At 36.7% G+C, this 12,500-nt stretch overlaps 1 protein-coding gene across 14 annotated transcripts in view; it reads left to right on the top strand.

Moving 5' to 3' along the window:
• The window catches only part of LOC136845736 (uncharacterized), a 466,679-nt gene that overhangs the window by 327,891 nt on the left and 126,288 nt on the right, over window positions 1–12,500 (top strand). For 7 of the 14 annotated variants that reach the window (XM_067115958.1, XM_067115961.1, XM_067115965.1 and 4 more), the window contains one exon: window positions 469–519. The exons of the other annotated variants lie outside the window; for them this stretch is intronic. In XM_067115958.1, coding sequence (XP_066972059.1) covers window positions 469–519 — 51 coding nt within the window. The remainder of the gene's footprint in view (window positions 1–468; window positions 520–12,500) is intronic. 14 annotated transcript variants of the gene reach the window in all.

Here is a 12,500-nt window from a genome sequence, read left to right as displayed (position 1 = left end):
TCTTGTAATATATTTTTTAAATTGTAAAGAGACTACATACATACATACATGCATACATTTTACGTTTTTATGTGGGCTGTCATCCACGATTTAGCAGTTAAAATAGGAATGTGGCAATGACCGATGCGTAGGCGTTTCTCTGAAGTTGTCGCCTATTAAGGGGAGGGGGAAAGGCTTAATATCCTAATATTGAAAGAATAAATTATCATGGTTTTGATGTTTGCAGTGGTTATAAAACAGAGCGCTGTATTGCATTTTGAGTAAATTTTTAGTAAAAACTTTAGGATTTGGAAATGGGACGGAGGTTGAGTGTAAGTAGTGCTTTGAAGGAACGTAACTGATCATCTTCTTCTTTTTCTTTTTCTTCCGTGTTATTATTATTATTATTATTATTATTATTATTATTATTATTATTATTATTATTATCATTATTATTATGTTTTAACTTAGTGTTGTTTCTCTTTACAGGTGAGGATAGCCAGCAGGGGAATCCTTCATGCAAGCAGGGTGGCCCATTTGGTAATTACTGTTTCGTTTATCATAATATTGTTTTTATTTTACGGCGATTTGTCGTATATGTTAAAAACATGGACTACTCAGTTTTCACGAGAAAATATGATACTAGGAATTTCTTATTGTCTTCCCGGTGAGGAAAGCTCCTTAATAGTAAGGTTTTAGACGCTTCCCCCCCCCCTCTCTCTCTCTCTCTCTCTCTCTCTCTCTCTCTCTCTCTCTCTCTCTCTCTCTCTCTCTCTCTCTCTCTCTCTCTCACACAGTACAGGTGGTGTGGGGTCACTCAGTCTGCCAAATATTTTTGGGGCAATGTGAGTGGAGTGAAGAGGAGGGGGAAGAGGAAGCGAGAAAGATGGTGCATTAGGATTAGAAAGATTATTAAGATGAACAACTAACAAATGGTATTAATAGCACTGCGGAAAATGGGTTTGACATCGACAGGACTTCGAGAGAAATGGGCGTCAGTTAACGGGACGGGTTGTTTGTTTAATTAAAGATAAGAGGTCGCGGAAATTGGACTGTACTTGAGTGAGAAAATGACAGTTTAGTAACTTGAGATTCACTCGGGTAAGAACAAGAAAAAACAAAAAGTCTTTTTGGATGGGAAATCACACTGGTGTTATTTCCTGAGTTTCCTTGCCAACCTGCGAGCATGCAGAATATGCTTACCCCCACCAGCGCTAAGCTAGATACCAGTGGTTTAAGTGATTAGATATGTCGAGTTACGAAACTCCAGGACAAATAATACCCGCATTTCCTTCGGTGAATTTTATCCTGCTCCATCCTGTGTTTTGTAATCGCCGAATTGATAGAAATAATTTCCTCCCCTTGTTTCTCAATGTAATCCATCTTTGTTTATTAGTTGATTAAATAACATCTGAATATGTTTTATAGACATAGCGGTTACTTGTTAAAAGGAAGCGTAATTAAGGTAATGTGGCGACACAAAAATTTTGATCAAGTAAATTGCACGATAAGGTTTTGGTATCTACGTCAATAGTTCGCATGTTAAGCCGTGATACCCTCCCTTCTCACTGTAGTTTGGAAGGAGCACCTGTTGCTGTGGGCAGAGGGCCAACATCTGAATTTATTAAGGTGATATAGAGTTAATTGGAAGTTATGAGGAAGGTGAATGAAGACGTGACATTGGAAGGGCTCCATATTGCTAACTAGGTTATTTAGTGTGTTAGTGTTGCGTTGAGAGAGAGTGAGAAGAAACAAGTAAAAAGTGTGCCGAAGTTTAAGCGCAATCTAGTTTCTGTACAACTTGTAATGCTGTATGAAACTCGCAGCCACGGCCCATGAAACTCTCGGCTGCGGCCCATGAAACTTTCAGCCTCGGGCTGGTGGTGGCCTGTGTTGTTGGCACCAATAGCGTTGCCAGACGCACGATCATGGCTAACTTTAAACTTAAATAAGATAAAAACTACTGAGGCTAGAGGGCTGCAATTTGGTATATTTGATGATTGGAGGGTGGAAGATTAACATACCAATTTGCAGCCCTCTAGCCTCAGTAGGTTTTAGGCTCTGAGGGCAAACAGAAAAAGTGCGGACGGGCAGACAAATAGCCATCTCAGTAGTTTTCTTTTACAGAAAACTAAAAGCAAATTACTTCAACCTTTTTGCAACTTCATAAGCAATGCTTATCGTGGTTAGATACAAAACGCACTTTTGATTTCAGCAGTGGGCAAAGGTTATAGGTTGCTTAATCGCTTTAGCTCAACATTTTGTCTGATATAAGTTAAGTCTCCCTCCCCCCTCTCTCTCTCTCTCTCTCTCTCTCTCTCTCTCTCTCTCTCAGCAGTTAACGCCTTTTTTCCGTCAGTAGCTAGTGTCGGCCTAAAACTGTTAAACTGAGTTCTTTTTGGGATTGTTTTAAGCAGTCAGGTGTTACATAATACCGTCGACTTGTTTCGCTTGATAGTTTTAAGCTAAGAAACTGAATGAAGTTTAGTGTAGCCATAATATTTGTAGTATTATCGTGTGAAAAGGGGATAGGTTTTGCCATGTTGTAAATTGGCGCATGAACTACCCTAATAAATAAGAATTTTTAGTTTTGCTTGAAGTTTTACGGGACTTTTCATGTCCGTTTTTCTTATGTTGTAAGAATGAAATGACAGACCTATTAGTCTTTTCTCCCTCGTTTGTCTCTAAAATACTAAAATTGTACTCAATCACGTATATGTTTACTTCCTTTTATTAGGATCTAGAGTGATTGGCAAAGGTGGTTCTGGTCCTTTTTATGCTGTAAATAGTCATACATTTTAACAAACGTATGCCAGAATGACTTCCTCCTCCGCACAGATACCACAAACAAATCTAAAAAGCATACGAGTGAGGAATGATTTAATGCTACAGATATCTCGTTTCTTATCATTGTAATGATAAACAGAAATTGGAATGCTTTGAAGCTGCCACGATTTCTTATCCAGAAGTAGGAACATTTTCGTGCTTTCATCGCTTATCATTATTCAAGTAAGTGTGGGCCAGTATCGATTGCTCTGATGTTTATGCATGCATAAGAGGTTCACTTCAGGGGTCAAGTTCGATGTTCTAGGGTGCCGTATCTTAGCAGGCCGTTTGGATAGTGAATGGCCTTAGATATACTCATTAATCATGAACTAAGGAGCCCATTAATCAGTGACATTTGATGGATGCAACCAGTGTGCTTATGACTTGGGACCATGTGCGCTTCCTTCCTGAGTCGTTTCAGATGAGATTTGCTTGCAGAAGGGATCGTGCTGGTATGATTTTTTTTTTTTTATGTCACCTGTGCAGGTGGTTGTTTTCTTAAAGGGGGAATAGTGTTTGCCGTAAGAATATGGATACTCCGGCATTTATGTTGTAGTCCATTTTATTGAAGCAATAAACCCGAGAACTTCATGTTTTCTCCCCTCGCTAACAGCACCTGGCATATGAATGCATTTTAGTCTAACTTAATTAGTTCTTCTGTAAGTGTACATTTACATCGAATGAGTTTTTGCATGATATGTTAGAATTCAGCTTTTTTCTCTTTTAAGTATTTCCGGTCTTCTTATCGACGTGTTTCTGGAATGTGATGTGAAAAAGGCTTAATCTTTGGACTTTAGCTTAGTGAGTCCTTGGACTTGATTATCGTGATATACTTGAATCATATCGTAATTATTCCTTCCTCTTATATCGGAATGGCTTCTTAAATTTTTTCTCATAATGGATAGTTGGAGGTTTCTGTTGTAATTCATCGTTGGACATTATCATAACTGATTATCGAACTAGATCTTAATGAAGTAATGATGCTGTTGTATTGGTTTTCTATAAAAGAAAACTATTGAGGAGGCTATTTGTCTGTCCGTCCGCACTTTTTCTGTCCGCCCTCAGATCTTAAAAACTACTGAGGCTAGAGGGTTGCAAATTGGCATGTTGACCATCTACCGTCCAATCATCAAACATACCAAATTGCAGCCCTCTAGACTCAGTAGTTTTTATTTGATTTAAGGTTAAAGTTAGCCATGATCGTGCGTCTGGCACCGCTATAGGTGCCAACAACACAGGCCATCACCGGGCCGTGGCTGAAAGTTTCATGGGCCGCGGCTGAGAGTTTCATGGGTGTGGCTGAGAGTTACATACAGCATTATATGCTGTGCAGAAAACTCGATTGCGCCGAAGAAACTTGGGCGCATTTTTATCTTATTTTTTGAAATGGATTGTTGGACGTGTGTATCGTAATTGATCCGCAAACGTTTGTATCGTGATTGTTATTTTGACTTTATCGTAATGGATTAGTAGACTTCTGCGTCATCCACACGTGTCGTGAAACTTGTGGTAGTGGAACTCACTGATTTGATATTACTGTTAGGGTTTACAGACTTTAGTATGTGGTTGTGTTTCGTGAACTTGTATTCAAGCAAAAACCTTCCATGTGTTATCTTCGTAGTCGACTAATTGCATATTTTAGTCAATTCTCTGGGCTTAATTTGTAATGGATACGGGTGATTGGTTGATATAATGCTATTAATTAGATCCACAAAATATGCTGTCATAAGCTACATATCAATCGACCAGATCGGTAGATTTAGTAATACTATTTATTAATGTTATAGAAACTTAGGGCATAAACGACATAATAATGTATTAGCTTCATCGATTGTTTTGATTTGGTGTGTTTGTATGACAACAACGGTGGTCATCAGTGTAATGCATTACAATGATTCTAGTTGAGAGGCAAGTGGGTCCTCGAATATCATCCCCTAACGCAGTGGTTCTTAACCTTTTTCAATGCATGCACCCCTTCCGAATCAGCAGTCAGTTCTCGCACCCCTTGTGTTACTGAAATAAAACAAAAACTAAAATAATAATAATAATTAGTATTATTATTATAATTATTATTTATTTTATTTTTTGCTGAAAAAAAATAGCATGCGTATATTAAAATATATTTTGCTCTAATTATTCATAGGCATCCTCGCACCCCTTAGGAACCGCCTTCGCACCCCTGGTTAAGAACCACTGCCCTAACGAGTCAAATATATTTCAGTGGTTATTAGAATAACTTGATAATCCCTTCCTCCTCCACTGTGGGTTGGATGCAGGAATCGTCGTGAGAATTGATGTCGGGGAGGTGAATTGTGAAGGATATAGAACGATGATGATATTTCGAATATATTAAATTTTAGAGCTGGTGATGTTTTTGTCTTTTTATCATCAGTATCATTCTCTTCTTCCTCCTCCTCCTCCTTATCATCATCGCGGTCATCACTAATATCATTATTTAACTGATTTTTCATTTGAGTAGTGAGATCATCGCCAGTTTTAAATGTTATATAATGAAGAAAATGAAAGAAAAGAGAATCGATTCCATAAAAGGGAAAAGATTTAAAACAGTAATGAAATCTATAATATATATATATATATATATATATATATATATATATATATATATATATATATATATATATATATATATATATATATATATATATATATATATATATTATCTTCTTATCACATTGTGATCAACATACGAGTCTTGTAAAACGAAATCAGTTCATTGCGAGCCTTATTTTGGTGTTTAACCCCAAAGGGAAAATTTAATTTTTATAATATGGCTTTAAAACGACTGCATAAAGTTAGAAGAGGAAACTGTAATAGCATGTTTTAAACCGTTTACATCTTGTTAATTGGAAAATCAGAGATTTTGGTTTTCATTACGTCACAGGCGAAGACTTTTAACATCCCTTGATATTAATGTCACACTAAAGTTTTATCATTTCATTCTTTAAAGGCATCACAGAAGGTAATCTTTACTTCTCCTAAGTATTAGAATAGAAAAATAAGAACGTTTTGTTTTAAAACAATACAGTGGGAGAAATTCTTTACTTCTTATTGGTATTAGTGTTTTCAAAATTAGAAGTTGTGTCTTTCAAGACATTCTAAGTGACACCTTTTATTTTTGTGGGGGTAACAGTATTATAAAAATAAGAATTGATTTTTTGAAGATGCAATAGTTCTTATATTTTTGTCATCATAGGGAGTACTTTAGAAGACCAATTAGTAGGTGTCTATAGGTGGGGTCTACTTTTCGAAAAACAAAAACAACCCTTGAGGATCTTTCCGAATACTCTTCGAACAGATGCCGGAAATAAGAAAAGATTTATTACTTTAGAAGACCAATTAGCAGTAGTTAAATTTGCGAGTGTATCTATTATCTCTTGGTTACATTTTATCCTAAAATTAAAAGCCCGCGGTATATGAAATTCCCGGTTTACTGTATATCTTACCAGGAGATTGGATAGTTTATGACTTGATAAAACCATTGAGATTCTGGTCTTGGTGGGCATGAAATATGTATTTGCATGTAAATTTAGTGTTTTTCAAATAGTGAAATGGAGATGAAATTTTCAGTTCCATCTATTAAGCAAATATGGTGTTGCTGGGTTTTGCATTATTATAGCTGCCTTGTTCCAGATTTATATGTTGCTATCCATGAAAAAATATTAATAACTCCATATTCTTAAGACAGTAACTTTAGTTCCATTATTGACAAGAAAAACTGATGACCAAAATATCTACGTGGTCGACCACACTTAAGTTGATCTGTTTTAAGATGTTGCCGAGATTTCTAACGAAATTAAGTACACAGGTTGTCCTATGGTCATTGAACTTATGCAGTGTTTGTTTTTATCATTACTATTATAGGATCGGTGACCATCAGTGAATGGTAATCATTAACACATTTACCATGCTGCTAGTCTCGACAAGTTAAAACGCTGAGTTTGTTTACTATTTTGATAGGTAACTAACAGTGGGTCCCGAGAAGTGACAGTGCCACTTCTTACAAGTGCCACACTTGCTGTTTGCCATGAGTACTGCCCATCCTATTATTATTATTATTATTATTATTATTATTATTATTATTATTATTATTATTATTATTATTATTATTATTATTATTATTATTATTTAGAAGATGAAACCTACGTATATGGAACAAGCCCACAGGGGCCATTGACTTGAAATTCAAGCTTCCCAAGAATATGGTGTTCATTAGGAAGAAGTAAGAGGAGGTAAAGTGAAATACAGAAAGAAGAGATACCACTTATTAAAAAAATTAATTAATAAATAGATAAAAATGTATCAAAATGCAAGAAGAAGACTATTCGGGTAGCAATGCATTGTATTTTCGCTTGAACTTTTGAAGTTCCAATTGCGCGACATCCTCTGGGAGGCTGTTCAACAGTCCAACGGTTCGAGGAATAAAGGACCCCTGGAACTGAGAAGTTGGACAGCGAGGCACATTTACTGCATATTGGTGCTGCTGTTCAGCGAATCTGGTTGTTGCTCTCGGCAGGGAAAGGGAATCAGGAATCAGTTGTGAATGTGAAAGGTCTCTGTTGAAATACGATTACAACTTGCGAAAAGTTATTTTCACACCGAAGTATTTTCTCAGCGACTACGCACATTACGTAAAATTCGTGCTCTGTATCTCCTCTTCTTCCCCTTTGTAAATAGTTTCCTGACCACCTTGACCTTTCTGTCGTTGACCTGCCGTGCCCTAACTTCTTCCCCGTGTCTTCTCCCGAGAGTCCATTATGTTAGAATGGCATGCGGTAGCCATGGCGAAGTATGCGGACATCTTTTCCAATACCCTTGTCCTGTGCCCGAATTCGTTCAAGGGCCCAGCTAGTTTAATCCTTAGCTATTTCGTCCTACGGCCTCTCATTTTGGTCTTGTTGAATTTGTCGTCACATAAGTAGTGGTTTTCGTTTTACTTCTGACCATTTCCCCCTCGTTTTAGAAATTTTCCTTATTGTATAACAGCTAGTTGTTTTTGTTATTGTAGTTACATTTGGAGTTCGGCTTGGATGTTCCAACTTGGGACGTAGCTTGTACGTCTTTTTCAAATAGCCTGTCAGTTAAATGATCACTTTCTTATTCATTTATTTTTTGTGTTCATAAGAAAAAAGAATGGAAAAGCGAAATAAATATTTTACATTTTGGGGCTATAAACGTTGTTGAAATTTCACATCCTAAATAGTTTCTTGTCCATGAGACATTTCCTTTCGACCTTCTCTCATAGTTCAGTTATTCGTTTCCTGTCTCTGAATGTATTTGTATCTTCTGGCATTCTTCACTTCACTAGTCTTGTTTCCACATTTAAGAGGCACATTTAAGATAGACTTTGGCATTTGTCTCCTTTGCTAATTCATTCGTGGGGAGACTCTTGACAAGATCTTCAGTCGGTAAGACATTGAAAAAGGTAAGGTCATTTTCGTTGCCTTATGAAGTTCATAGCAAAGGTTGAACGTCTTGCTTAAGCCTGGGTTGAGGTACTGTGGGTTGGTGGACATGAATTAAGCCATTGGTCGCACATCATTCAAGGTTTTTTTAGTGTTTAATGCTTATGAAGTTGAACGTATTGCTAAGAATACACCGTTAGTATGAATACCCTGTTTACTCCGTTGGCTCTTAAATAATCTACGATTTCGTGGAAAAACTTAGTTCCAATCGGAAATGTAGATAGTTTAGAATAGTACATTTTCCAACTTTTTATGATGTTCGGATCAAGTTTTATTCTATAAAACCCTTTGATGTCTTCAGCTGTTTCTGATGTAGCTAATCCCCCACCCCCAACCCCCACCCCGTCGTTTGTGAACAGCTTATAAGTGTAACTGCTAAACTCTTGGAATGATAATGTTGAAGAAGGAATCTGACTTGTGACAGATCATGAAGGGGGCGCAGCACAGAGATTTTGTAAAGTGTCAAATTAAAATCACTGGCATAGATAACTTGAGTCTTTCGGCTGTAGTTTTGATTTGATTAGTTAATTCATCCGTCATTTCCTCTTTCTCATTGCCGAGTCTTTGGGGTTTCTCGTTACATAATCAAATTTTGTGACATCATGCAGGATGACATTAGTTTTGAGCTGGGGAGCAATAAACCACCACCTCTCTTGTCCGTCGAACTTTCCTGTGAATCTTCTCTGTATTCGGAATGGCCTTTTCAATTATTTTTAATGATGCTCTTGACACGTTGCTCCTCATTTACTCGGATGAAAATACAATTTCCTCTCTTGTAATCCTACTCACCATGCCGTGTAGTAAAAGCTGAAGTTTTATGGAATTAGAGTTGAAATAATAACCTTTTATCTGAATGGGTATAATACGGATATTTATCCGTTGCATAGTCACTCATCGTCCTGTAAGAAATACGAAAGGACTTTTAGAGTGTAGCTTTGCAGCAGGAACGACGCAAGTACTGCACATGCATTCAGCAGCGATGTCTCTGGTTTGTTGTGGTTGTGAAGCCAAATTTGCATTTTCTTTTGGTGGCGCCATTGTTTATCAGAAGCGCAGAGCTTGTTGCAAGAATATGTAAATTTTTTTACCGTGCCAATTCAGGATTATATTTCGCCTGGCCTAAAGCACATTAGCATCCAGACACTACTAGGCAAGTCGGAAGCTCTACAGCGTATGTGATAGTCCTTGAAGTCTGATATCGGCGTTTAATGATGATTGACTGGATAAGGGACTCGACAAGCGCTGTGACTGACAAGGTCATCGGCACTGACTTTAAGTGGCTTGTCCTGCTATCGATTTTATCTTGAAATGGAAGCTATTCAGGCTGTTTGCGAAATCAGGTCTCCTCATCTGACCTCAGAGTTTTGAAGAATTTGGAGTTAAAATAGTTTGTAAATTGGGCGTCTCATGAACTGGAAATTTGTTCATGAACTGGAAATTTGTAAATGCTGTCAGTTGTTAATAGTTTGTGGTAATGATAAGTTAATGCCATGATTATATGGTACGGTGTTTTTTTAGTTATTGTAATATATCAGGAAGAAATGTATGTCCCTTACTTCATATGTATGTTTCACCTATGAAATGTGATATATCCTGGAAGACCGTAAAATTGTCTGTTGTCAAGAATTTTTGGTTATAGGATGCGTGTTTCTTCGTAATCATTTGAATTTTTGAATGCTTTAAAAACATTTTGTATAACGTAGGTTCTTGTAGAAATAAAAGCTTTCATATTGTTCCGTTTAGTATTTTTGGTAAGAATTGCGTCAAAGCATTTTATGAATTATGTTCGTTAGTGCCCTACTTAGACACAATGGTAGTAATAACATGATGAATGTTTTGTAAATTGATGTCATGTGTAGAAGAAAAACATACTAACACTCTCAAAAGACGTGCCGTTTATTTGACGAGTATTTGTTTGAGTTTGCTAATTATATATATATATATATATATATATATATATATATATATATATATATATATATATATATATATGTATATATATTTATGTATGTATGTGTATGCATATATATATATATATATATATATATATATATATATATATATATATATATACATACACACACACACACACACTTAACAGGAAGACAGTCATGTTATTCGTTTCTGCGTTTTTTCATAATTTCTAAATATGAAGAGTGACTTTCCAACTCAGGTTTTTTATGAGAAGCAATATGTATAGTTTTTTTATTTTTTTTTTTAAGAAGTAACGTGACAGTCCGTAAAATCCTATCGCAAAAGAAATGTTGTATAAAATGAAATTACTTTTTCTTTAAAAATTCTTTCGTCAAGACCATGTTAGTTTTTTGCTTTGATCTCTGAGGCATCTGCGTAGTTGGTTCGTGACGTCACGAAATGAAGAACAGTATTCATTCTTTGTGGCAGATATTAATAGGTTTCGTTTTGGATCTTATCATCTGTGTTTTCTTCGTTTCATTGATTTTGGTCTTGCAACATCATCCTCTGCCGTCTGCTCTCTTCTCTCTTTCATCAGTGTTCGCTCTCCTCTGCATACTCTTCCATCCCAATCAGTTCCTTTTCTTCCTCCGTTTCCCTGCTTCCCCCCTTCCCGCTATCTTTTTTTTTTTTTTTTTTTGGGGGGGGGCGCCTCTTCTGCGTCTTTTCTTAACCCCATCTTCCGTCTCTTTACTCTAGAAGGCGCCTAAATATTTTCTCGTTCATGCTTTCTTTGTCTACTGTACTTGTAGTGATTTGAAATGCTCTACCATCACTTAGATAAGCTGAGATAACACGCACTCCATCAAGCATGTAGTTGTTGATCCAGACTCTCCCCCCCCCCACTCCCCTTCCCTGTCCTTTCCTCTCCGTTCCTTCCCTTCCTTTCCGTTCCTTCCCTTCCCTTTCCGTTCCTTCCTTTCCTTTCCTTCCTTTCCTTCCATTATCACCACTACACAGCTGAATATTCCTCTCCCGCACCCCTATGTTAACAAACCATTGGGTCGTAAATGGAATAAACATCGTTCATTGCCTGGAGGGCATTACACCCAGCCTTGCTAAGGCCTTTTTTTTTTTTTTTTTCGTGGTCTTTTCGGGAGTGACTTTGATGTATACAACTCAGTGTTTGGAAGCTGATGCATGTCTCATGTAATGGGTTTGAACTTGTCTCAATGCTGTTGGTTTCTTAATGCGTTTTTTTAATCGTGTTTACCGTGAGCAAATACAAGACTTTTTAATTAACATTATGTTCTTAAAAATCGGACCGACGTCTACCAGACAGGGCGACTATAGCAGCTATTATTCAACTCTTGTGTGAAGGATGACCTTCTTTGCTTACGATGTCATCCGATTCTTTCCTTTTCATAAATCTAAATATTTGGTTTTGCCTCCCCAAGGTCTGTTTTATGATTATTAAGAAAACACAACTGCTATTGGCGATGGTTCTCTCTCTTTCTCTCTGTCTCTCAGATCCTCACGTGTTATTCTTCCAACGTTCTTTAAAATTCAGTCTCGGAAAGTTTCTCTTTCCTTCTGATCTGATTTGTATAATTTTTTGCATGGTGTTGATCTTTTGATTGTGCTTCAAGTATCACTGTTGTACAGTATATGTATTGGTTGGTGTCAAGGAAATGTTACAATCTGTTAATGGTTTAAAAATGCTATTTCTTATTTGTCATCTTGTGCGGTTCAAGGTTAAATTTATTCACTTTGTATAACATTTGGTATAGCTTGTACATGAATACCAAAGATTAACCCAAAACCAAGTACCGGGCTTTAGTGTTGTTTTAATCGAGCTGGTTGCACAAAGTATATCAAGGTCAGTAGACTTTATATAATTTTTTAATTAGACAGTTTATCTAAATGATTTTCCGAGAATCTTGGTTGTGCTCCTTGTTATTTTCAGTCTTTATTGCAGTTATCTATGAAGATTTTGTGTGTAACGTGGTTTGTGTTGACAGAATTCTTCAAACATAAAGTAAGGGATTTTCATAATTTTCACAGTCGACCTGTAGTTCGATATCGGTGATCCTGATCCAAAATCTGTATGTTTATTTGTATGAATGATTTTATTCTAGTTTGGACATGATCCATCGACGATCCCAGAGGATTTTGCGAATGACCTAGCTGAAGGAAAATGATTGAGTGTTAGATAAGTTACAGAAATGCTCACTTGTCGTGAGTTATTGGAGGCTGCTTTCGACCAAACCTTACCGTTTTGGAGGTGATCTGATTCAT

Source organism: Macrobrachium rosenbergii, chromosome 14 (assembly GCF_040412425.1).
Source record: "Macrobrachium rosenbergii isolate ZJJX-2024 chromosome 14, ASM4041242v1, whole genome shotgun sequence".
NCBI classification, from domain to species: domain Eukaryota; kingdom Metazoa; phylum Arthropoda; class Malacostraca; order Decapoda; family Palaemonidae; genus Macrobrachium; species Macrobrachium rosenbergii.
This window is presented reverse-complemented; position numbering and strand designations above follow the sequence as displayed.